This window comes from Neodiprion virginianus, chromosome 4, assembly GCF_021901495.1.
Source record: "Neodiprion virginianus isolate iyNeoVirg1 chromosome 4, iyNeoVirg1.1, whole genome shotgun sequence".
Taxonomy (NCBI): domain Eukaryota; kingdom Metazoa; phylum Arthropoda; class Insecta; order Hymenoptera; family Diprionidae; genus Neodiprion; species Neodiprion virginianus.
Genome location: NC_060880.1, coordinates 11,473,482 through 11,500,913, shown reverse-complemented (window position 1 = coordinate 11,500,913; position 27,432 = coordinate 11,473,482). Strand labels below are relative to the sequence as shown.

The 27,432-nt window shown below is 39.8% G+C and overlaps 1 protein-coding gene across 1 annotated transcript; it reads left to right on the top strand.

Moving 5' to 3' along the window:
* The first annotated feature begins 585 nt into the window (after positions 1–585).
* On the top strand, positions 586–24,228 carry LOC124302266 (uncharacterized). Its single transcript, XM_046758229.1, has 4 exons — positions 586–3,927; positions 4,225–5,476; positions 17,228–17,232; positions 24,070–24,228. The coding sequence occupies exons 1-4, from the start codon at positions 586–588 to the stop codon at positions 24,226–24,228; spliced, it is 4,758 nt and encodes a 1,585-aa protein (XP_046614185.1).
* Positions 24,229–27,432: the final 3,204 nt, after the last annotated feature.

Genomic DNA, 27,432 nt, shown 5'->3' with positions numbered 1-27,432 from the left:
TGTATAATCTATGTGTTCTCTCGCTCTGTAAAATCCTCACTCTCTGTAACGTTCTCTTGCGATACGGTTTGTATCGCCTCATCGAAACCAATAAAAATCTCGTTTATCGGTATTCATTATCTCTCTCCATCTCTACATCATTTCGTTTCATTCACACTCGTTCTCATCACTAATTCGCGGATCCCACGTCGATGATCCATATCTTTTTGCCATCTCTCCAAACATTTTTTGGTCCTTCGAGCCGGATCAGTCGCGAATCGAGTCAAATCTTTCAAATCGTTGCGACTTACGGGAAAACGAATTAGCTAGTGAGTGAAACGGAACTATCGCGTGTGCATCAAGTTGCGAAGGTTCACGTTATCAAAGTGAACAATCTCGTTATCGGTGAAAACCATCAACAAAAATCAGTCGCGTCCGTTAAATTCAAACGTGCGGTGTCCTCTGTAGTGACCGTGACTAAGATCTGAGCGTCAACAACACCGATCTCTCGAAGTGTGAATCGCGTCGCGCTACTATCAGTGTGTTTGTGTCTCGTTCGTGAAAACTCAGTTCGCCGCGTGAGTTTAAATCCTCTAGTACATCAACATGTCGATCGAAGAACATATCGAACGTCAAAACGACTACATTTGGCGCATCTCTCGTGCCGTCGACAACCTGCGCAAGCTCGGCGAGGCAAAAATCACTTACGGGCAGGTGAAGTCGCGGCTTAATGCTTCAAATTCAAGTTGGAATAAGTTCCAAGAGAATCACGAAAAGATCAGCGAGATCAAGTTCGCAGCAAAAGGTGATCAACTCGACGCGATCAAAAAGCTTTCGTACTTCGCGAAAGATTATTACGGGCTGTGTGAAGAGCACTTCTTGAGCGGCGAAGGGGTGATGCTTGATCTTCTCGAATCGCTAAAGCCTGCGTCTGCAGCAACCGCGCAAGCCGCTGCAGCTCCTCAAGACGCACCAGCAGGAGGATCATCAAGACGGTTACCGCGTATCGAACTGCCCACTTTCGCCGGCAGCTACTCAGAATGGAAGCCGTTTCACGACCTCTTCTCGTCGATGGTTCGCGAAAATTCGCAACTTTCGGAAGTGGAAAAGCTGCACTACCTCAAAACCAGTGTGACCGATGAACCGTTACAACTGATCAAAAACATTTCCCTCACAGCAGAAAACTTCCCTCGAGCTTGGGAAACTCTCGTCTCACGATACGAAAACAAGCGGCTTCTGACTGATTCTCATCTCGCGACACTTTTCGCGATTCCTCGTGTCACTAAAAAATCATCATCGGAACTAAAGAGCTTGCACAGCAACACTTGCGAAGCTCTTGGCGCGCTCGAACTTCTCGATAGTCCCGAGAAATTAGAGGATCACATCATCGTGCACATGACGATTCGCAAGCTCGACCCAGCATCTCTCGAAGAGTGTGAGAAAAGTGTTAGCGAGAAACTCGAGCCCCCCACGTTTGCGGAGCTCAAGGCGTTTCTCATCGGTCGCATCCACACCCTCGAAGCCGTGGAGCAAGCTCATGCTCACAATCAAATCGCGACGTCGAAACCGCACTCATCGCAAGGAAGGTCAAATCTTCAGACGACAAGGTCACATACAGCGCAATCAAATGAACAGTCGTGTGCTTGTTGCAAAGGCAACCACTACATCGCGTTCTGTTCGACCTTTCGCGACAAATCTCTGGATCAAAGAAGGGAAGTGGTTTCTGCGAAAAAGCTTTGCTTCAATTGTCTCGGTCCACATCAGCAGAAGGACTGTCGATCCAACAAAACGTGTCGCGTGTGCAACGGTCGACATCATTCCTTGCTGCATCGAAACTCTTCTTCAATCTCGACAGCTGCCAACAGCGGCACATCTCAAGGACAGGCCGCAGTAGCGCAACCTGCAGTGCAGAACGCACCGATCTCGAACAGCGCCTCTCAGGTGAGCAACCACTCAGCTCAGCCTACAATGATCAAGCGCTCTCCAGTTCTTCTCGCCACAGTGCAATTGATCGCTTCGAATCCGGAGACTGGAGAAAGAATCATCGCTCGCGCTCTACTCGATCAAGGATCCGAAAGTTCATTCGTCACGGAGTCGCTAGCGCAACAATTGCGACTACGTCGGCATCAAGCAACGATACCGATCATTGGCGTCGGAGCTCATCAATCGGCAGTGACTCGCGGCATCGCGACATTGCAACTCCAATCTCGTGCTCACACCTCGTTCTCATGTCAGGTGGAGGCACTCGTGCTTCCACGACTCACATCGTATCTACCCTCATTTCGACTTCTCGTCGAAGACTGGCCTCATCTACGAGGACTCAACCTCGCGGATCCAAGCTTTGCACATCCCAGTCAAATCGACGTAATTCTCGGAGCTGACATCTACAGCAACATCATTGGTCAAGGAGTTAGAAGAGGAGCACCAGGAACACCAATCGCGCAAGAAACTCAGTTCGGTTGGGTCCTCTCCGGCTGCGTTTCAGAGGAAGCAGCAAGCCCCTCGTATGGCGCAATCCAAGGCTTCCAATGCTCCCTCGATCACGAACTGCTCGATCTCGTGCAGCAGTTTTGGAAGCAGGAAGAAGTGTCGAAACCTTTGGCACTAACTTCCAAAGAAGAGCGTTGTGAGCAACACTTTCGCGAAACGGTTTCTCGAACTGCGTCCGGTCGTTACGTAGTTCGGCTGCCGCTCAAAGACAATTCGGTAGAGCTCGGCAACTCGCGGAATCCCGCGCATCAAATGCTCCTTCGTTTGGAGAAACGGTTCGGTAGCGACGCGAAACTCAAGGAGGCTTACTCGAGCTTCCTTCGTGAATATCGTGAACTCGGGCACATGCGTCGCGCTATCAATACACCTGAAGACAATTCCCGCGTGTTTTATCTTCCCCATCACGGTGTAGTTCGCGACAGCAGTTCAACAATAAAGTTGCGTGTCGTGTTCAACGGGTCTCAAAGAACCAACCTCGGACTCTCTCTCAATGACAATCTTCTCGTCGGTCCAAAAGTGCAAACCGACCTCGCGGACGTTCTCTTACGCTGGCGACAATATCCAGTCGCGTTCTCATCAGACATCGTCAAGATGTACCGACAAATTTTGGTCCACAATGATGACCAAGATTTTCAGCGAATCCTCTGGAGGGAAGAACCAGAGCTACCGATTGAAGAATATCAACTGACTACGGTAACGTATGGTCTTGCAAGCGCTCCATATCTCGCGATCCGTGTTCTTCATCAACTCGTTCAGGACGAAGGTAAGCAGTATCCCTTTGCGAGCCACGTCATTCTCGAGAACACGTACGTCGACGACATCCTCTCAGGAGCAGAGGACGTTGATCAAGGTCGCGAGAAAATAAACGAACTCAATCAATTGCTCAAGGCGGGCGGCTTTGAACTTCAAAAGTGGACTTCAAGCCACCCAGAAACTCTCGTTGACATTTCTCGAGACCATCAAGAGATCGCGATGCATCTGAATCTCGATCAAAGTCCATTCTTTCGGGCTCTCGGTCTTGCGTGGAGACCAGACATCGACGCGTTCGCGTTCTCTCCGCAAATTCATCAAACTCGGGACAATTTCACGAAACGAAAAGTTCTCTCACAAACCGCGCAGCTCTTTGATCCTCTCGGATGGCTCTCGCCGATCACGATCAGAGCCAAAATCTTTATGCAGGAATTGTGGGCACTCGGTTTCGACTGGGACGAGCCGCTCTCAACTTCATTATCCTCGCGATGGATCGAGTTTCTACAAGATCTTCAAGGCATCTCAGCTATCACCATCCCACGATGGATCGGGTCAAGTTCAGCATCTCTCGGGATAGAGATCCACGGTTTCGCGGACGCCCCTCAAAGTGCATTAGGCGCAGTGATCTACGCGCGAACGTATATCAACACTCACGAAGTGCGCGTTTCACTAGTGTGCGCGAAAACTAAAGTAGCGCCGCTAAAGAAAGTGACAATTCCTCGTCTCGAACTCTGCGCCGCGAATCTTCTCGTCCGGTTGATGTGTCATGTGGAAAAGACTCTTAATTTCGAAAACATCCCGGTTTATCTGTGGACGGATTCCACAGTCGCGCTCGCGTGGATCAAAAGCCACCCATCGCGGTGGAAGGAATTCGTTCGTAATCGCGTAACGGAAATCCAAGAGTTCGCGCGCGCTCGTTGGTATCACATCTCGGGTTTTGGAAACCCCGCTGATCTTGCGTCTCGTGGTACATCTCCGGAGCAACTTCAAAAATCAGAACTTTAGACCTTCGGACCATCCTGGCTCTCGAAGCCTTCTGTCAATTGGCCATCCTTATCTCCGCGACCGGAAGAAAACATTCATCTCGAGGAAAGAAAAGGGCTGTCGACGCACATCGCAACAGCTAAGCCGCTACAAATCTGGGATCTCGTCGATCGCTACTCAAAACTATCGACTCTCCTCAAAGTCACATCATTCTGTAAACGCGCAGCAAATCGGTTCCTCGCGAAGACGACATCGAATCGCGTAAACACGTCTATCACTGTCGGACCAATCTCTACTCTCGAATTGAGCGACGCTCAACTGTTTTGGACCAAGGTGACCCAGCAGGCGTACTTTGCAGAAGAAATTCACCAAATCGAGACAAGCTCAAGTCTCACTCGAAGTCATCCACTATCGCGACTCACGCCGTTCATCGATTCGAACGGATTCCTCAGAGTCGGTGGTCGACTGAATCACTCATTGCTTTCGTATGACGAAAAGCACCCGTTCATCTTGCCTCGCGAATCATCGTTCTCCACATTGATCATCGATCATCATCATCGGTTGACGCTCCACGGAGGTCCGCAACTCACTCTCGCTACAATCCGACAGCGGTACTGGATCCTGGGAGGAAGAGTACCGATCCGCATGTTCATACATCGTTGCGTTCCTTGTGCGCGTCATCGCGCCACCCTCAGCAGCCAACAGATGGGCCAACTCCCTCAGTCTCGAGTCACGCAATCAAGGCCGTTTCTTCACTCTGGCGTTGACTACGCTGGTCCATTCTCGATTCGAGCCTCCCGCGGAAGAGGAGCGAAATCATGCAAGGGATATATCGTTATCTTCATCTGCTTCACGACCTCGGCTGTGCATCTCGAGCTAGTTTCGGACTACACGACGGAGGCATTCATCGCGGCGTACAAACGCTTCACATCTCGACGAGGAATTTGTGCCTCAATCGCAAGCGATTGTGGAACGAATCTCGTCGGCGCAGACTCAGAACTTCGCCGTCTTCTCGCTGCATCGTCAAAGGAGTTCGCAGAAATCGCAAACACCCTCGCATCACACGGAACCCAGTGGCGGTTCAATCCTCCCTCCGCGCCTCATTTCGGTGGAAAATGGGAAGCCGGAGTGAAATCAGTCAAATTTCACCTCAAACGAGTCATCGGAGAAGCTACTCAAACGTTCGAGCAATTCGCGACGTTCCTCACGCAAGTAGAAGCCACGCTTAATTCTCGACCTCTTTGCGCTATCTCGGACGATCCACGGGATCCAAGTGCCTTGACTCCAGGACACTTTCTCGTCAGCTCAGCATTGAACACAATTCCTGAGCCGTCACTCATCGAGGTGCCAGTTCAACGGCTATCGCATTGGCAACACTCGCGTCAAATGCTGGAGCATTTTTGGAAACGGTGGAGTACGGAGTATCTTCAGTCCTTCCAAAACCTCTCGAAATGGCAGACTCATCACGGGAACATCAAAATCGGATCCATCGTTCTCGTAAAAAACGAAAATCTACCTCCATCTGTGTGGCCCCTCGCGAAAGTGATCGAAGTGCATCCGGGAACCGACGGTCTCGTTCGCGTTGTGACCGTTAAAACGAAATCCTCTGTGTTAAAACGTCCAATCGTAAAATTGTGTGTGCTTCCAGTGTCCTCTTAAGACAATTATTGACTCTAAGAATAAATAACGCACGGCGGGCGGCATAATCTAATTTCGCGATCGTTACCGATAGCGAAGCGGGCGGTATGTTTCGGCAAGATGTCGAATAGTTGAATGTGTGTCTCGCGACACTCAAAATCGTCCTCGCACATGTGTTACGTCCCGAGAGGAACGTTTCGAGTCGATTCTGATTCGCCGCGTGATTTAAATCGTTCTCCTGACTTACGTGGTTGGTGTATGTAAATCTCGGGAATCCGCTGATCAGCTCCTCAGATCTTCTCGTTTAACTCGCCTACAATTCTGAAAGTTCGTTAGGTAGGGCTCGTGCCAACCATCACTATGCGTGATTGAAATAATTGTTTATGACAACACTTGGGTTAATTACACATTTATTAACGGTCTCCTTCCAGTTCTCGATGGTAGGTTTACAATCGTGGTACAGATTGGTGTTAATCACTATCGCAGTGACAAACTGTCACAAGTCTCGAAGGTTCTGAATGACTTATATTGATTTTATTCTAGGATTTTGGTAGAGATCTGATCTGTTCTCTATGATGTCTGAAGTTCTTCTGATCTATTCTATTTTCTGGGGAGGTTGAATTAGAGGAAAAGTAGGAGGAGTTCAAAAGGAGTCGCGGTTTCTCGCGGGTCTCGGATGATTGGTCAAAGATGATGAAATAATTGAGGGTAGGATTTCTGATTCGTGCATGAGATCTCGGTGGTGGATTAGCGCGAGGTAGTTGGTTTAGAGAAGCAAGCGGCGAATCGCTGATTGGTCTTGTTATCGTTAAAATAAGGGCGCTATCCTGGATTCTGGGAATAGGGGTTTCTTTATTTGTGAATTATCCGTGATTTCTCTTCCCATGTTTCCGGTGTTTAGTCTACTCGATTATCTTAATTACTGCAGGTGTTTATTACTTTGAGTTATTACGGTTGAGATCGTAAATCAAAGGTTTTATGTGAAAGCTAATGTTGAAAGGTATAACGGTTAAATGGGAAAAAATATATACCATGTATGTTATGAATATGACTGATAAAATAACGGTTAATCTAGCGTATGAGGACTATCGATATAAGAATTTGATCGTTATTATGGTAACTATGTGTGTTAGTATTAATCTACGACTATCGGTAAGAGCACGTAAGACTCTCGTATGGTAACTGCACGCTGGTCAGGTAGGGCGCAGGGAGGGCGCCGCCGTGGATACCGGCTGGCACGTAACACATGTACGCACACTCGCGTGCAATGTTTACTTGCCGTCTCTGCGTCAAATCTCGCCGCTTGCCCGTGTCGCGACTCAAAACCCATCAGCTGTATCTCATGTATTGTCTACTATCTCGAAATCATGTATGTGTATAATCTATGTGTTCTCTCGCTCTGTAAAATCCTCACTTTCTGTAACGTTCTCTTGCGATACGGTTTGTATCGCCTCATCGAAACCAATAAAAATCTCGTTTATCGGTATTCATTATCTCTCTCCATCTCTACATCATTTCGTTTCATTCACACTCGTTCTCATCACTAATTCGCGGATCCCACGTCGATGATCCATATCTTTTTGCCATCTCTCCAAACAGTTTTCTGATTTTAAATATTGTTTGAATTCTCCCGAGTTTATACCTTCATATTGGTCTGTGAACAACGTTCCTAGATCGTGTTTATTTTTTATCGCTTTTACCAATTTTATGAAATCTCTGGCACTTTGCGTTTTTGAAGTTTCAATGAACGCATACCTTGCGAAGTGATCAAAAATCAGTGTAAGTATTTTTTGTACTTCTACTTTCTGCAAAACCTCATACTGTGTCCAGAGAAATTATTTCCAATGGTTTTTTCGCGGATTCTAATTGTGAAAGCGGAGCTTTGTAATTCGCAATTCTGGATTTATTTTTTGTACATGTCTCACATGTGCGACATGTTATTTTTATATGTTTGTGCATATTCTTAAGATAAAATTTTCTTGTTATTGTTAGTGTTAATTGTTTTACTCCCACATGACCCTGTTTTTCATGCACGGTTTTTATTAATTCAATGCTGAATTCTTCGGTTATCCAAATTTTCATCCTATTATTTAAAAATCTGTCAATTATGTTATTCTGAATATTACACTTTTTGTCTATTTTCAGTTGCATTTGGTTATTGATTATATCAGTTATGTTAATAAAACTTACAAGTTTGATTATCGAATGTTCACGGCTGCTTTCCCGTTCCTGTAGGACTGGATTTCTAGATAGGCAGTCTGCTTCCAGATTTTCTTTACCTGGGTTATATATTATTTCAAAATTAAATTGTGATATGTAATTCAAGATTTCTCGTAATTCCGGATCTTTACAATTGTTAATATTAAAGTGTTGTAATGGTTTGTGGTCCGTATAAATGATGAATTTATGACCCATTGGGTAATATTGCCAGTACAAGATGGCTTCTTTGATTGCTAAGTATTCTATGTAGATAGCTTTTTTCGTTTTTTGTCGTTCTGTTAATTTTCGAGAGAAATAGAATACAGGTTTTGTATCGTGCCTACACGGCAGAGTTACTTGTATTGGGATACACTCATGTGATTACGTGTGACACACACCTTCAAATCTGTGCAGAACTCGAAAACAATGGCTACACGGAAAAAAAAATTCTGTTCGGCGAGCTGTATTCTACAGCTCCAGTAACTATACGCACTCTACGGTCTATCTTGTAGTTACAGCAACTATATATTAGTCAGCTCTGATAGCTGCAAGTTGTTCAGCTCTCACAACTGAATGGTTTTGCTCTAAGAGCTGTAAGTTGCGCTGTGCTCTGGTGCGTTGACATATTTCATAACCTTCAAATTTCATGAGTATGATTTAAATACAGTTGATAGATAATTGTTTAAATAGTCCATTCAAATATGTAAATGACACTGAATAAATAATGATAATAATGATGAAAAATAATACTAATAGCAATATAATTGTACTATTTAATAATAAGCGCTGTGAGCGGAGCCGAAAAATTCTGGTCTAGCTCTTCGAACGAAGCTGTTTAGCTGAGAGAGCTGAACAACGTACAGCTATGACAGCTGACTAACAGTCAGTTATACGAACCCTGCAGTGCTCTTCCAATAACAGAACGTTTAGTTCGACGAACTGTTTACAAGTAACTATCTAATATTTAGTTCCACGAGCTGAATTTTTTTTTCCGTGTACCTGACATGCGCAGTACGGTAAGTCGGAGAAACGCCGGGTCAACACGTGCTGGCACAAGCAGTTGCTTGATACGCGTGAGCCAGACAGCACTCTGGCTCCTCTTCAACTTGGTGAGCCTATAATTCGAATCTCTGATTTGAACTGACGCTAAGTAGTATTTGTGACGATGGTTGTGTTGATACATAACTGAGAGACAACGCCACTGCGGCATAAGAGGGTCGACACTCGTCGTCACTCCATGACATAGCGCCTCTCGGCCATTCAAATAGCGCCTCTCGGCCGTTTCATCTCTCTCTTGTATTCCCACTGGGGAATTGATTATCGCCTTGATAATTATCGTGTAACTAGCTTCCACGCTAGCATCTTGTAAGGCGGTTGAGCTCACCCCTATTGTGTCTTCACTCGAAGCGTCACAATTCTCTCTCTAGATACATCCAGTGCACACATCCACTCATAAATCTGACATTCATTCACATACATTGTACACGATTTCGAGGAGGTTTTTACTCAGTTCTTGCTCAGGTTTTCCTCCTCTGGGGCAATAAACCATCTTTGATTGACCCCCAAACCGAGTGGATTTATTTAAAATACCGAACCTTGCCCATATCAATAATTGTTATAAGTATTAATTTCAAAATGAAAGGGAAGTACGGGAATTAATCCTGGTGGTCAATTTCCGACAAAACAGGTTTTAATGTCTTGTCTGCTTGCGGTTGTTTCAAAATTGCACCTACACCTTGTAAGCTAGCATCAAGGTGAATATAAATCTGACTATCCGGATAAAATATAGCTAAAATCGGTTCCAAGCACAACCAGTTTTTCACTTTTTCATAATTTTCCTGGCAAGTTTCTGACCATTTAAATTCCACGTTGTTTCTCAGTAGATTATGGAATGGTTCTAGTGCTATTGAAGCTTTAGGGATATATTGTAAATAAAAGTTTACTTTCCCCAAAAATTGTCCGATGTTTTTTTTTTCTCAGGTGTAGGAAAGTTTTTGATCGCGATCACGTTATTGTTCAGGGGCTTTATACAATTAAAGCCTATTTCGTGTTCCAAATATATAATTATATCTTATGCGAACAAACATTTGGGTAAATTTAACTTGAAACCATTATTGAATAACATTTTCAAAACCAATTCAATATGCCTCAGATGATCTTCGTAATTTTCTGAATAAATCAAAATTTCACACAAAAGTATACGTAAAAAAATCTGCAAAAATTTTAGCATACATTTTTTCTCAACTTTCAGCTGATAATAAGTATTGGTCTTAAAATAAAATCTTCCAAATATCGAACCTAAAGATCGTAAAAAATAATTCAATAGATATTTTGATTTTTTCAAACTTAACACATTCACTCATGGAAAATCGTGTTTTTGTCTGCTTTGTCTAGAATTATATAGAACTTTTGATGATAAGTTTTACATCCCAGGAAGTAATTAAAAATAATTTATGTTGAAATTGTACATTATTGCTACAGTATTCTATAGGTTAATATACCGAAGCTATGTGTATCGTAGATACTGGGATAAGACTCGCTTATCCAAGCCAGTAGAATAAGTACTTCTTTGAATATTATACGATATTAATCATAAATTCCGATGGCAATGTAATACCGAACTCCTAAAGTATGTACCGATAATATTATAAATTGATAATTAAATCGGTTTTAAAATGACTCCAAATTTGGCCTGTCTTACAACTATTGAAATAACGTTTTAAAGTTCTTGGGCGTTCTTGATCTTTAACACTCTAAGTAATAGTAATAATAATAATAGTCACGACACTTCCTTATCCGAAATGGAGAAGTTATGGGCGCAACGCTTACACAGGGGATTAATGTAAATTGTTGAAAATAATATTTTTTCTCAAATTATAATATTATCTGATTAAAGTTATTCTTGGATATGAAGGTCACAACTCAAAACACTTTTTATCGTGTTAACGTTTCGGCCGTGGTGGGAGCCCTCCTCAGAACAATTTTATTTAAATATCTGTCACGAACAAAATAAAAATGATATACAAATAGGTTTGACAAAGTAAGACATATTGATGTAACTGATATGCAAGGTGTTGAAGAAGTATAAAAGAGAGATTACCTCATATGTGATAACACTTCCAATTAATTAATGCGTGTTGATAATTAAGAATAAATAGAACAAATAGGCAAAAACGACAGAAAACGAAACACACTGCGTTCGCGACACGTAACTCCCACGAATTCATATTTATAGTTGGTTTGTTAAAAGAATTAAAATGCACAGCCGTTATGGTTGAGTCAGAGCACATAAGCACAGTGGAACGTCTAATGTGTAGTGGGAAGAGGTCGATCTCAATAGTTATCAGTTCTTCTCAACTGCAAGAAAAGATCGATTCTACCAACTCACTTAAAATTCCCTAAGCTTATTTCGAACGGTATTAATTTTAAAATGTCTAAAAAAAAAAAAAAACTGATAACTATTGAGATCGACCTCTTCCCACTACACATTAGACGTTCCACTGTGCTTATGTGCTCTGACTCAACCATAACGGCTGTGCATTTTAATTCTTTTAACAAACCAACTATAAATATGAATTCGTGGGAGTTACGTGTCGCGAACGCAGTGTGTTTCGTTTTCTGTCGTTTTTGCCTATTTGTTCTATTTATTCTTAATTATCAACACGCATTAATTAATTGGAAGTGTTATCACATATGAGGTAATCTCTCTTTTATACTTCTTCAACACCTTGCATATCAGTTACATCAATATGTCTTACTTTGTCAAACCTATTTGTATATCATTTTTATTTTGTTCGTGACAGATATTTAAATAAAATTGTTCTGAGGAGGGCCCCCACCAGGGCCGAAACGTTAACACGATAAAAAGTGTTTTGAGATGTGACCTTCATATCCAAGAATAACTTTAATCAACAAATCTCCAAGGTCAAGATAAATCTTCTTTATAATATTATCTGCACGTATTACATAGTATTTATTTGGAAGTTCATAATTAAAAACAAATATTTATACATGTGCTATGGGTTATTTTTATCCCGTTTTGAGGTTAGAATAAAGGCTCAATTGCGTTTCTCTGTAGAATCAAAAGATTTTTTTTATTCACACTACGTACAATATGGTTCATTTCCTTAAATCTTTCCTGTAGAATCGAAAGAAACAACATTCGAAGCTGTTATTCCAATCAATGTAATTCTGTATGTAGTTCTGTTTACCTTTTGTCTCTTTCCTCCTAACGTCGGTAATATAGATCGCGACCGTAAGAGAAGCGGCGATACGAGTAGACGAGAGTCGCGATTTTCTTTACACGTACTTTAGGGTATTAAACATCTAAAACATGGCGAAAAAATTTGTAATAATATCAGATCGTGATAACAAGAAAAAAAGTTTATCCCAGCAAATGGATAAACAAAGGAGAAATGACTATCTCAATGCCACCGAATGACGTTGGCTTGAACAAATGTCTCAGAGAATTAGACGATCCACAAGATAACTGGATTGAATGTACATTTACAAGAATCGTTAAATATGTATAATGGTACGCTTAACAAAATATGTATTACAAGAGTACTTGTAAACTGATAATGAATGATCTGTTCTTTATAAAGTACGTAGTTTAAATCAACGTTTTTTCGTACAATAAGTAGAAAAGATAAATAAATAGATAAAATAATGCGAATACTTGAAAAAGTAAAAAATTTACTTATGCAAAAGTGAAGGAGTTAATTTAGTTTATCTGTAAAGAACAGCCCATGCGTGGATATACTATTTAATATTCGTCAACAACATGTTTTCAGATAATTATAATGATGCGATACGTGAATCTAAAGTAAATAGTGTCAGCGGCTGGCTAGGGATTGGATCGGGTTGGTTATTAATGATCACTCGGTTGTACCTCGATGACGATGAATATTATGTTATTTATTATTACCGACACAAAACTTAACAATACTGACTGGATAACTAGTTCTAGGTTTATTCTCGTTTATTATATCTCGATCTCTCGTGGAAAACCACCGGCCGACAATACTTGTCTGTTCTTCTCGACTCTCCCTACTCGACTACTCTCGTGCCAACCTCTATACCTCTTGTCTGCTCTTACTAGCAGTGTTGCCAACAATAGCATCGAAGATGTTACTGAACCCAGTGACGAAGAGAAATTAAAGCAGTCTAGAACATTTCGTAGTATAAAACGGGTTATGCAAGACGGTGTTGCACCGTCTGCAAAGAAGCCACGCATTCCACAAATAAAGAACGATAAACCGCCATCACTAGTCGTCGGTAAATTTGTTAGGTCCAAGAAAATTAAAAAAACGCAAAAATCAAAGGATGTCAAATTGGTTAATAAAGATAATTCAAATGGCGATAATTCACGGGAGGATAATGAACATAGCAATCGTTCAGATGGCGATGATTCAAATGAAGATGATATACTTAGCGAACTTTCGCGTGAGGAAAATCAAGATGGCAAACGTTTACATGAGGAAATTAATGAACATCACGAAGAGGAAAATCCAGATGGAGATGGTTTAGCTTGCAATATGCAAAATCTAAATCGCAACAAAGGTATTGAGAATTGGTTCTTAATATTCCAATATGAACAAGTATTTATTAACTTAGTCCATGAAAAAGGCACTTGTTGGCTTCATTAGTATAATTACGTTCTCATTTTCGAATAAAGACGCTCTTTCTTCAACTTACCTTCGTTAAAACAATTTCGTTTGCAAATAAAGGTAATATTAAATTGAATGAATTTTTACATTTTCATAATGAAAACGTTAATAGTTTGTAGGGTATAAATAAATAAAATTGAGATACTGCATTTGCACGTTTCCTCTCTCACCATACCGTCGCACTCTACATGGTCTTCGCTATGATGAGGGGAGAAAGAGAGAGCGCAGGCACACCAGTATGTTCAGTATGTTCACTAATAGTTGAACTTGTTCGATGAGCGCTTGAAATATCGAATATAATTAATAGTATGAAATATATATCAGATAATAGCTATTAATTTCTTTATCATGAAAATTAATGTGTACTATACCTTCAACAAATGCAGTAATCGTTGGTTATGATATTTGTGAAAATTTGTATATCGTGCTTTTCGATAAATCAAGACAACCTCATGTTTGGTTACATTGTTTACGAAAACAACCCGCAAGTAAAATTGGAGTTAAAAAAGTCAAATAAAACTATCAAAATAGTGGCTAAACATCTATTAATTCCACTTGATTCTTGAGAAAAATTGTTTTAATGACAACGAGATCAAGAGCGCGTTTTACCTGAAAACAGTCGCCAGTCGCGCCAAGCCTTTTTCATGGAATATATGTAAGTTTGACGCCTTGCTCAAACCTAGCCGCCTGGTCCGCTGATCATGTGACTAGCGGGCAGGCGACCGAGACACTCGCTACTGACGGCACCGGGCAGTCGTTGACAAGCTGTGCTACGACACAGGCACGCACTCACGACTACCTTTGCTATACCGACAAATTGTGTTGATTCAGGTATGTTAGAACGAATACTTGTACTGGATATTCGTCTGTAACTTATTATTGTATTATTGTTAATAACAGTTGATTACTGCAACAACACGTGTTGTTATCTTAAACCCACACTCCCACAATTTATCTCCTGCAAGTCTCTGAATCGAGATCTCCCTACATATATACTATATAATAATTCCTAAAATGATGTAAATGTAATACATGTTAATATTACATACCAAGAGAATATCTTGAAAGTTAAGACGCGGTCACCGCCGACTCGGCACCACTCACGTTCTTCGTCTGTTTTTCGCCGGCTGGCCATCCCATATTTAATTCTCAACTGCGAAAGGCCGAAAAATGATTGCATCGACGACGACGACGATTATGTTTTCATTTAATGTATGGGGCATTTCCTGTCAAATCGTCCATGAATAATAATTTGAATTTTTATGGGTGATCACACCTAATGTGATAAGCTTTAAGGATTTTTTTCGATTTTCGACCTTTCGCAGTTTGAAATTAAATATCGGATGGCCAGCCTGCAAAAAACAGACGAAGAACGTGAGTGGTGCCGAGTCGGCGGTGACCGAGTGTTAACTTTCAAGATAATCTCTTGGCATCTTTCTATTTAATAAAAAAGTTCTGAACAAATGAAAAAGAAGTAACAACAGGCGAAGAAGATTATAATAACAATAGTATCAAAAAGATTATAATAACAATAGTATACGCATGAAGTTGGCGGTGGAGTGAGAGGCCGAAAACAAAACAAAAAGCATCTAGCAAACAAAACTTCCTTTGACAGCTGTCATCGGCTGTTTATGACAATCTTTGACAAATATCTTTATGAGTATCTGTTTCTGACACGCAAAAAATAAACATGCAAACGAGAATTATCAAGATGATTCCCGACGGGAATTGTCTTTTTCGCCCGCTGGCGTATTGTGTATACGGCACTCAAGATCGACACGCAGAGGTGAGACTGAGTATCGTTTCAAATATATCATACTGGCAAACATGTCAGCAGAAGTAATGAAACAGAACTCGAGGAGAGTTATATCAGAGAAGAAACAGGTTTTTTCGGATCCTGTAAATCCTTGATCCGGTTAACCACCAAGTAAAGCCTTTCCAGTTTCTTTGTAGTTTCGGACATCGTCCTTTCTGTCTTCGAGGTTGAAAGTGCCAGACAGAATCTCCGGGATTAATTTTATATCCCTGGCTCGAATATCATAACGAGTTTTCAATTGATCTGAAGCCATAGAAATTCTACTTATAGCAAAGCTATGAATTTCTTCTACTATGGGGAAAATAATAACTACAGCAAGATTCAACAGTTGCAGACCTGTCATCAAATCAGCATAAATAAATTCACCTGTCTAACAGACACTGTTTAAGGAAGTAGTGAGGCAGGGGCGAAGCCTCTAGTATTTCTAAATAATCAGAATCTGACAGTCGTAAAAACAAAGACGCTTTAGCTAGCAAGGAAAATTCATCGGATAATCTAAATGTACAGTCAATTGATAACAAGTCTAATGATATTAACAGTAAATTAGATCAACTGCTTCGTGAGTACAAAATCATAATAATTTATACTCTTTGACACTTTCTTTAAACGTTGTTATAATTAAATATCGTGATACTCTGAATCTTATAATCGTGAATAATGTACAGTTTGTGAATAAATCTAACTTATTTATAGAAGGAAAAGAAGTCCTGATACAACTGTTAAATAAAATTAACGTTAACCAAACTTGCTTGAAGCTTGAAAACAAATTGAAAAATATTAAGACTGGAAGAACGAATGAGAGTGAAGGATGTACAAAACTATCAGCATCAGAAAGAATATTGATTGAAAAGTTGTTTCCGGTGGATGATAAAAGTGAAACTATGGAAGCTGTTGGAACAGCATTGATGAGAAAGAAAAATGTGACAGCTCCGGTAATTCTTATAATTCTATTACAGTAATATTACCTTCCAGACGACGTGCAATTTTATTCCCAATTATTTGCTAAACTGTATATTAATTATAAGTATAGTACATTTTGATACTAATGCGAGAAAATAATTTCATAACACTCCGTGTGTAAAACGCTTGATTATCGTACGCTAACGTACTTCGATTCGAGCCTTATATACCTTTAAGCACGTATAAACTGCACAACTCATGTTTTTGTGATATTTATTAACAAATAAAAAAAATACTGCTATGTATAACATTTTTACAGATTACATACATCAAAACAATAAAAGGTGAAAATTCCCGTGACGGGATAATCACAATATTACTTAGACTGGCTATTGACGAGGTTCTAGTTAAATATTTCTACAAAGGACAAGAAAAAAATAAAATCACAACGGAGAAAAATAAAAGCTTCAAATATATAATGTTATGCAAGTGCATTTATGGTAAATCATAATTAATTAAAATCAATAGTGCAAAGTTGATCGTATCGATATGACGATAAGAATGTGTAATAAATAATTGAGTAAATTTTATCGTTTCAGAGGCTGTAATGCGAAAATATAATAATGTAGATGAAGCGATCATGAAAGTAAGTGTTTCATCATGGCTTGACTCAGCTGTCACACGATAGAAAAGAAAGCAATGGTAATTAGGCGATAAGCTAACTTTTTTCTGAATTTTGAGTAATCATTTAATGAAAAATGATTTCAGGGGGCCAACGTACACAAAATCAAATAATACTCAGGAGCTGTAAATCTCTCGCGCATAAAACCGCGGATTGAGGTTATATTGTTGTTTATTCTTACGTAGCGTGAGTTCTCTGAGAAGAATAGTATCGTTCAGCAATACCGTGGTCGATATCGGAAAATATTCAACTGACGCAATAAAGAATTCAACGGAAAAGCATATATCAAATGATACAGAAATGGGGTGTTATTTATCGAAATAAAAATCTGAAATTCAATGTGAAATGTCATTAACAAGTGGGAATCTGGACAAACAGAGGTAGGCAAGTGAAAACAACGTTTATTGTGAACAGATTTTTCATTTACATCAGATTAAAAATGCGTTTCATTCACGATTTGGTTCGTGCATTTTATTAGAAGGTAATATCCAAAACTATCGAAAGCTCCTATCTGATAATAATAGCTTCCAATATTTTCAGGTACGAAATAATTCATCGTCTAGCGGAATTAAAGTTGTCAGACATGGAAGCACGTAAGTAAATTTCTAATTCCGTGATCTTTGACTATTATAATATGTTAACATGGACTTAATGATAAAATTATTTTTTTTTTTTCAGCAGGCTCAAAGTTTGAACTTTGATTAACACGAGGAGAAATATGGCTTACCTGATGGTCAAAACGTTTCGGTGGCAAAGATCCTGGGTTCTGAAGCGGTGCAATCATTACAACAATCAAACGTGGTTGTTTCGTCAGACATCAGGTGCCAGAGTAAATTTCATCAGTCCATCGCCACCTTCTTAACATCAGTTGAGGCAAAATTAAAGAACGGGATACACTACAGATCATACTGGCTGAATATCTCATCATTTTGCTTTGATCGAGCCAATAGCGATAAGTTTGTTACTTAACCGTTGCTGCCAATTCATTCTACCGAGGAATCACTCTGTGCAACATTGTAATTCAAGCATTATTATTAACCAGAATTGTTTTTCAAAACTTTATACCATTCAATTTGGTATCTTACTTTGACGCTTACTTTTACTCTCTTTGGCAATAAATTCAGATGAATAGTTCTTCAAGTCCTCCATTAGATTTTAGGGTTGAATTTTGTGAGGCAAACTGAACCAATCCAAATCTAGAAATGTTGAATAACTTCAATTAAAAATGTATTTGAACTTAATCTCAGTTGACGGTGTCATCTGGCTAGCTAGTTGCAGTTATCACCCGTGCTTCGGTCTCGTGGAACCCGAGTAAAGTGTAAAGTATGTATTCACTTACTAGTGCACGTTGCTTTGCAAATAATCACTTGGTCTGCTATAGGATTCACTTACTCGCTCACTTTTTAATTGCAATGCAATTTATCGATAGCTTGAAATCAAATCCAATTTGACACTCTTTACGGGGTCCTATGCTAAGACTGAAAGCTTGTGAATCTCCATTTATCGCAATTATGTCTCTATTTCATGTTCGCATTGTCTGGAACAAAAAAAAAACCTCATCCTGAGATTGGAAATGGAACCTGAAACGCAGAAGTCATTCAGTAGCACGAATTGAAAACCAAGAATTTTATAATGGTTTCTGCAACACAGGGACTCTTTCCAAATATCCTTGTTACAAGGTGATGTTCGGAGGACTATGAACTACATTTTTTATCGGATTATATTATTTGGAAAACGAACTTCATGAACTTCTGTTTCGGCAAGGTATCGAATTAGTTAAATGTGTGTCTCGCGACACTCAAAATCGTCCTCACGCATGGACGCACACTCGCGTGCAGTGTTTACTTGCCGTCTCTGCGTCAAACCTCGCCGCTTGCCCGTGTCGCGACTCAAAACCTATCAGCTGTATCTCATGTATGGTCTACTGTCTCAAAATCATGTATGTGTGTAATCTATGTGTTCTCTCGCTCTGTAAACCATTACTCTGTGTAACGTATTCGTGCGATACGGTCTGTATCGCCGCATCAAGATCAATAAAAACCTCGGTTATTGTTAATCATTATCCCTCTCCATCTCAAAATCATTTCGTTTCGTTTACACTCGTCCTCAATCACTAGTTCGCGGATCCTACGTCAATGATCTATATCTTCTTGCCATCTCTCTGAACGACTTCGTTGAAAATCAGATATTCGTTTCTTTTGATGGAACAAGGGATACAATCTTGAATCTGATAAGTCAATATCCTCGTAATAATGTTCTGACATTACTATAAAACATGATTGTCCTTGAAGCTATTTGTGACCTTGAGGCGCATTTTGAGAAAGTTGATTTTCAACTTGTGTCACAGGATATGATCTACGTTCCTGATATCTACGTTCTGGATTAGATTTTCTACGTTTCGAACCGCACTGACACAAAATACAGAAATCATTTTAATAAATATAATATTACATGAATTTTCAATTTGAGTATTAGGTTCCCTTTATTTATTTAGTCGAACATTATTGAAAATTTGCGGAATGAGCTCTGATAATCATTGGAAAATCTTTAATAGTAGTAGCAATAATTTATTGATTGGAAAAAATACATTGACTATCGACTATTTGTAAAAGTTGTTGAACTATTTTCGAGAAAAAAAGATTCACAGTTCTTTTACAGATACTGAGATATTTAAATTTCTTGAACTCTCGGTTTAATGTCTCATTCTCGAAAATGACAAAATTCAATATTACCGACTGTAATAAAAAGAGAGTGAGAAAGTTGCTTAGTTGCTTGAAAGTGGCGATGATTTTCGTACGTGTGATAAATTGAATAGGCAGATAACAGTGAATATTAGAGATGTAATTATTTTGGCCGTATCACCTGTTGAAAGAAAAAAATTTCATTGTTATTTCTAATGTAAAAAATTATAAAAGCGATCAAATAAAGTGTTCCCACCTACCTACTGCATTTCTTCTAAGCACCCAACAATTAAACAGATTTCTCATTTCAGTCGAATAAAACCAATTTTCAAAGAGCATTAGCAACAAGTTTCGAGCGTTATTTGAAGAATCAACTTTCCGAGTCACTACCTCGACTGTTCGAGATTATAACCTCAAAAATTTGTATGAACTACGTCGCCGCCAGAAACGGAATTTGACAGTTGAAACTCGGAGTGGCATGCGCTTTGACTGTATAGTTTCCAGAGATTGTCCCGGTATACTGATTGCCGTCCATTTAACCCAAAGTGACTGATCAAAATATTGATTCACATATTTTTAATAGTTTATCATTACACTATAATAATGAATAGGTTTGTTCCATTATTATAGTACAACATTCAGATAATTAAATTTGAATTTAAAGTAAGAATTAGTTTCAATAAAAGAGAGCGAAGATTATTGATTATTATAATTATGCATGTTCTCTAGTGATGTGGCGTAATTTTCGAGCTGATTTCGATAACTTTTTTTTCACAAAATTACAATTTTTTGGACCATATATTACTGGCGCATTGAGCCGATCATTAATAATTTCTTACATTTCATCGTAAATTATTATATTGTTATTCTTTTATAACCCAGTGGACACTGTTAATAGAATGTTAGCTATGGTAAATTATAAGAAAAATGTGAAAAAATCGTCCTTAGGTATTTTGGTATTTCAGTATGACTAATTCTAAAAATAAACTTGACAATCAAGCCTGATCATTAGACGTAAATAAAAATGTTTGTGATAACTACTTGAGGATTTTCAGCGCGTACCTGTCTGTAGGTTAGAATGACAAAAAATGTCCTTCGTTTACTACTTCATAGATTATTTTTGAAACGTAGTTAACAGTTCTTCGAATGTTATGCAAAAGAATAATGTTTATTTATGATGCTATAACTTAATTAACAAGTACAAATATTGGATTACTTAAACCTGATCGAAAAATTTTGAAAATTTTTAGTAATAAATACCAAATGTTCCTGAGTTATGTGCAAGATTGATTAGAAAGTTAATTAAAAAGAAAATCAGGAGAATGTGAAATGGTAATTTGAAAATATAATATTGTTGTAATGAAAGCGTTTATTAAGGTATAATAAATTTTTGTATGTATTATTTACTTATTCTGTAACTTCTTCAAGTCATTTCGGAAGTTTTAACAAACTCAATTTTGAGTAACCTTTCTGGAAATTTTCAGGAAGATCACATGATTTTGAACATTGGTGTAGAATCCTTGCTACATTATTTTAAAAACATTTTTTGAGATGTTTCATTTCAAATTTTATGAGAAAAATTATAAATATTTTTGAAACATTTCAAGAAATCTTTTGCAAGTTCTTGACGTAGACTTTTCAACTTGCATCAATCTTTTCTTCAAATATATCTGAAACGTTTCATAAAACATTCAATAAAAATATTTCTGAAATATTTCAAACAGAGTAAACTACATCTAAAAAAGTCACTCTATAATTCTTGCGACAATATTTTTGAAACATTTCTTGAAAGTATCCCCACTGCGAGGTAGAGGGTACCCGAGTTATTCGGGTGTCGAGGTGAGGAGTCCAGCTTGTGAGCTCGTACCGCCGACACGAAAATAAACAGTGGGCTCCTCTAAAGTGTTCCGTGTATTCAGTGCTACCTCGCCAGTTCCCTCAATTAATGGGCTCTTAGCAGTGGCGACGAGAATGAAATTCAAACAAATTGAACATTTAAATAAATTAAAGGAATGGTGGAGGGAGTTACAAGATGCGGAGACGATATAAACGCTGATAAAGAGCTCGCGAAGTGGGAAGAGATTGGAAAGGAAAAAAAATTCCAATCGGGGCAAGCCGCCTGGATTCAAACGTACTCCAAAGACGAACTATTGGTGATTTTTTCACGATTCGAGGTCGAGTTGCCAACGGGAGCGAAATTAGACTCTGTGCGGAAACTCTTAGTGGAAGCAATGCGTAGTCGCGGAAGGAGAGGACCGGTAAAACGAGGACGGACGAGGCGGTGCGAGAAGAACCGAGGATGGCTCAATTCAACGCCAAGACTATAGAATGTAACGGACTATTCGTTCTCGCGGTTTTTGTAGACTAGGATTGACTCCAATTGCGGAGCCCCTCGCAATTAACGAAAATATGCCGTTATCAATTTACTTTTATTGTTTTTTTATTGTTTTTATTTAAAACGAAATTCCGGACGTTTGGTATGACCCAATGACATATATCAATAAATTAGAACCGAATAAAATAAGCGTATAAATATCAACGAAAATAATAAATAAATGTATAAATAAAATGGGGACGGCGGACATCTAGGACGACAACAATTCCATAAAAGGCATAATCATAAAATTACAAATAAAATAAGACAGGTCAGAATATATATAAAAACTTATCATAAGCGTCATAGTGGATATTCTTCAGATCCCTTTTTCCATTTCTTCGGTTGCGCTCCCTAATTCAGTGCCCGGCCAATCCGAATTCCCTCGTCCGTCATATATTGGTGGGTTTTCCTTTATCGGGAATCCGTATGCGTTTTCTTCATTTCGTCGGTTGTCTTTCTCCGTTCGTATGATTCTTCTTTTGAGCGCACTCTCATGACGATCAACCTCATCCGTCGTCTCCCGCTTATTCTCTCGATCGATTCCAACCCGTCGTCTCTCTTACACTTCTCGATCGATTCTCCCACCCGTCGTATCACCGCTTAGGTGAAAGCCCCCCTCCCTACGGACCTACCTATCATTGGGTCCCGTAGTCGCTGCTTTGGCGGCTAAATTCAACTGTTACAAGAACCATTCAAAAAGGGAGCAAAATGGAAAACATTCGAGGACCAATTGGAGGCTTTCATCATCTTAAACGATGTTACCGAAGTGAAAAAGTCAGTATTGCTGATGACACGATTTACTGCGGAGGTCGACGGAGAACTCAAGGCAGCGGTAACCCCTGCGAAACCTTTAACGATGCCCTACGAGACCCTGAAGACTAAATTGGAAGAGTTGTACGCACCCGAAAAAAACATACATCTCGCAAGGTTTACGTTCCGCGGAAGAAGGCAGAAGGAGGATGAGTCTATCGATGAATTTGTAAAAGCACTTCAAATGTTAGTACAAAAATGTAATTTCTCAGCGGTAGAGTTAAAGAATCAATTAAAAGATCGACTGATATCTGGAATGAGGTTGAGAACCGTGCGTTATAAATTATTACAATCGCCAGATTTGGAGTGGGAACAGTCGGTCCAGTTAGCAAAAACCGTCAAACTGGCCGACGCGAAAGCGGAGTCATTGTTATCACCGCAAACTTCAAAACAAGAGGCGACCGAGGCTCCAAGTGTGAACGCTATATGGCATGTCAACAAGGGGCGACAACAGAGAGGCTACAACACACCGTGGCATCGTAGACGTAGAGCAAGCGGCTTCGGCCAAGGACGAGGAACGACGAGAGGAAGAGGAAATCTCCAACAGCGGGCACCGAGCAGCAACGCGCAAGCAGCGTCGAACCCAGCAAGCGAAGAGTGTTACTGTCGTGGGGGAAAGAGACACCCAAGTTACCAGTATAGCCTACCAAATAAATATTGTAGCGAGTGTGGTAAACAAGGTTATATTTACAAGACGTGTGAAAGAAACAGATATCGACTACCTGCGGCAAACCAAAACTTTATAGACAGCGAACAGATGACTGCGGACGAAACGTCAAACGAAGAACAGCGTTTCACGAGCGATCATTGTCCCGAGGTCGAGGATGGTATGGGTATATACATATATACATGTATATGATGAAAGAGAAAGCAACAACGAACGAAATAGGACCGCACCGCATATAGAAACGATTGAAGTAAATGAAGAATTGTTGAAAATGGAAGTTGATTCGAGTGCGCCGATCTTCGCGATCTCAGTCGGAATATACAAAAAAAAAATTTCTAGTGTTGGGTTAAACACCGCCAAAAGAGAACTTCGCGAAGATGACAAAAAACCGATTGCGGCGGTTGGATATATCGATGTAACAATTTAGCGAAAGAGCGTGAAATCGAATCAAATATTGTATGTCGTGCGAAACGAAGGTCCGCCGATTATTGGCCGAAACTGGATGTCAGATTTGAAAATGTGGCCGCTGACGTTTCACCACGTAACCGAAGATCGCGAAAAGGGGGGCAAGATCCAAACAAAGTAGCCGCGATGATCGCAGTTGAACGAGATTTTCCAAGGGTATTTGTATCACGAACGCCGCACGTATGTATACCAATGTCAATAATGATTAATACCGCTTTTAGAAGAGACGAGGAAGTGTAGCTCTAAATTCATATGATATATTCATGCTACAAAACGTTTCATGGCACGACCAAAGCGCAATGGCGTGATTTACCGTCAGCAACGTTAGCATCTCCGCACCCGCCAGATCCCGTGGTAATCAACACCGGGATGAGGCGAGCGGGGGATCACGCGCTTCAGGAATGAACGTCGCGAGGCAAGCCTTTGTTTCAAAATTGTAAATTCAGCAAAAACCTCGCTCGCTGCTCGACGCTCCAAGGGGTGCGGGACGAGCGAGCGAAGTCAGTCCCGTTAGAGACAGGATCAAACCAACGTCAACGGAAACAGGCTCCTTCAAAGCTGTCAAGTATAGAGTTATAAGTCTTGGGTCTCCGATGATTAGAGAGAGCATTACTTTGAGGTATTACTACGGTAAACTTGATCCCGCGTGAGCGAGCTAAAATTTCTTCTACTCCTAATTCGAGTAGTGGTTAATATCTCTACAAATTTTCAACACGATTGTCTCATAGATTAACGAGAAAATCACGGTTAAAGTCAGTACTGGTAACACGTCTTCCCCATTCCAGGCCAATAAAACGCACACGATTTTTCTTGTCACGACTAACTAAGCCGCGCTGATCTGATGAAAAACTAACATTTGACAGAGCAAAAAATTAGAATTTTTTTTGTCTTGGATTCAAACTTTTTCACTCATAGGACTTTTTGATAAACGCACACAAAGTTCCACATTTATCACGAAATTTCTGGCACGACGGTCGAGAGGGCAGCGTCGCGGCAACGTTGCAGTGAGACTGTGTCGGGTGTATATACGTGTACACTTTCGTATCCACTCTGCGACTGCGCGCGGTGTGTATACATGTACACTACTACATCTATTCTGAGACTTTGCCCACTGCTATCCCCAATGTATTCATATGTACCCTACTATATATACTCACCAATTAGATTCGGTGACAATATACATAAAAACTGACAATTTTTCACTAAGAGAAATAATTAATCACATGCTCTTATTCTCAGTCATTTTTATTTGACATCATGTTCTGTTACACAGATTCATATTCAACGTAGAGTAGAAAAGTAAATTATGCAGTGAATAACAAAATCCAAAACTGAAGAAAATCTTTATAACGGCATAGATCTTTCGTCTTACAAATGTAACAAACTATCACAAGCATATTACAGCTTATCACTCGTTCGCGTAAATCGATTTACGCTAACTAACGTTCTTTGCATGAAAATCAGTAAGAGCCAGTAATATTCTTTTACGATCGGTGACTAAAGGCTTCTTATTGATTATTCGTTCTGATAGTAAATTAACGACTCCATTTTTTCCACTAGTTTTTTGAACTTTTTTCAGTCTGTCGTACGTAATGCCAGCGCTGGCCATTTTCTTGAGCATTCCTGCCGATATAACATTTTTTAACGGCTCCAAATAAGGCAATGTCATCGCAACTTATATGTTATGTATGCAATTATTTAATCTTTCAATAAATCGTTTACATGTTGTAAAGAAACTGGCAATGTCAATAGCAACAACGCTGAGTTGTTCCAGTATTTCTACGTCATATAATGTATCGTGAAAACGTGTGTTGGTCTTTGAATTTAGAATATCTTCAGCTAATTTCTCTAGCTTGAACATTCCTGGTCCCTTTCGCTCGAGATAAATTTTTTTCAATAATGGCAACGTATCTGAAAAGCCAACGACAACTGATTGGAAGTCTTCAGTCATCGAATGACCGTTGGCAGCAAGGACTAAACGTGTTGCATAAAATGTGGCATTGTGAGCAACAAGTAGAAAAGGTTTTTCAAATAGTTTTAAGAATTCATAAAAAGCAACCAGCGCATCTCAAATGGGAATTGAATCAACTCTTTGACCATGTAAATGTAATTCTCCTGCCACATTGTTCAACCCAGTAATTGCAGATGCTCTCGCGTCTACTACTTGCGTTGGATTTACATATGAGCAAAATCTGAAACTCTGAGACTTAGCTGCAATTTGCAGTATGTCTGAAGAGTGAGACAATCCAGAAGTTTCGAGGTCGAAATATATTACTTCGTAGTTGTCGGGAATTAATTTTAAAAGTTTGTTTTCGGACGGATCAGAATAATTTGTACAAGCGATGTCTGTGTCAAACTCTAAACCACAACCTGACTGATATTGCACTCCTTCTGCTGTTTCACGTTTTTTTCGTGAATTTTACCTGTCTACGCGCAATTGCTTCCGTCTAGCTTTTGCAGCGGGCAATTTCTCTCAGGTCGATCTAGCTTTTCGTATGGCATCGCTTCTTTTCGCCAATTCTGATGTGAAGACACCGGGTGTCATTTGTGCGTTTTTTCTCACATCACACACATATTTTTCACCTTTATTCAGAGAACAAACGCAAGCTGCATAGCGATAATCGCACGATTCGCTCAAAGAAAAACAGTCGCACTTGCGTGCTTTTCGAGCCGTCATTGAGTTCACACTCTCTTTAGTTTGGCTGAACGCGCGTGCTGCAAATTTCGAAGCATCATCTGCATATTTCTTCAGCAGTTTCATCAATTGCTCATATAATTGACTATTTTTCAATTGCACTCGATGTGAGCCATTTTTTTCGGAACTACGTGCGCACCATATTCCACAATTTTCGTGGTTATAAAGAAAATGATCAGGCAATTTACGCAATGGAGCTGCAAGATCGGCGGTGTTTCCTTCGTTCTGCGCGCAACAATACGCAAAACAAGTTTTTATATGCTTGATGACATTTTTTCCTCCGAGTTCAGAGAAACGAGAACGCAGTGCATATAACTCGTTAGAGAAATTTGTCGTCAGATGATTGGAATCGGCCAGCTTGAAAATGTGCTGAGATCTCTTTCGGCGTATTGCTGCTATCGTTGAACAGTCTTCATCCCCGATGACAACTCGAATGTCGAGCCCTGCCTCCTTGAGAATACTGTTGCGATTGACTAATTGAGCTCCAACAGACGCTTCCATGGCCTTGGCGCTGCCATCATAATTTTGCCGACAGTCGTGATCTTCTTTTGGATATCCTAGATCGCATTTTTTGCATTTGCGATTGCGCGTTGCGAAATCTAATATTTTATTGCTAAGAAGCCCGATTAT

Excerpts from the sequence above, each read along its gene's own strand:
- LOC124302266 (XM_046758229.1), top strand. The coding sequence starts at position 586 with ATGTCGATCGAAGAACATATCGAACGTCAAAACGACTACATTTGGCGC. Across the intron at positions 3,928-4,224 it reads AAGTAGCGCCGCTAAAGAAA|ACCTTCGGACCATCCTGGCT; the intron begins GTGACAATTCCT and ends TCAGAACTTTAG.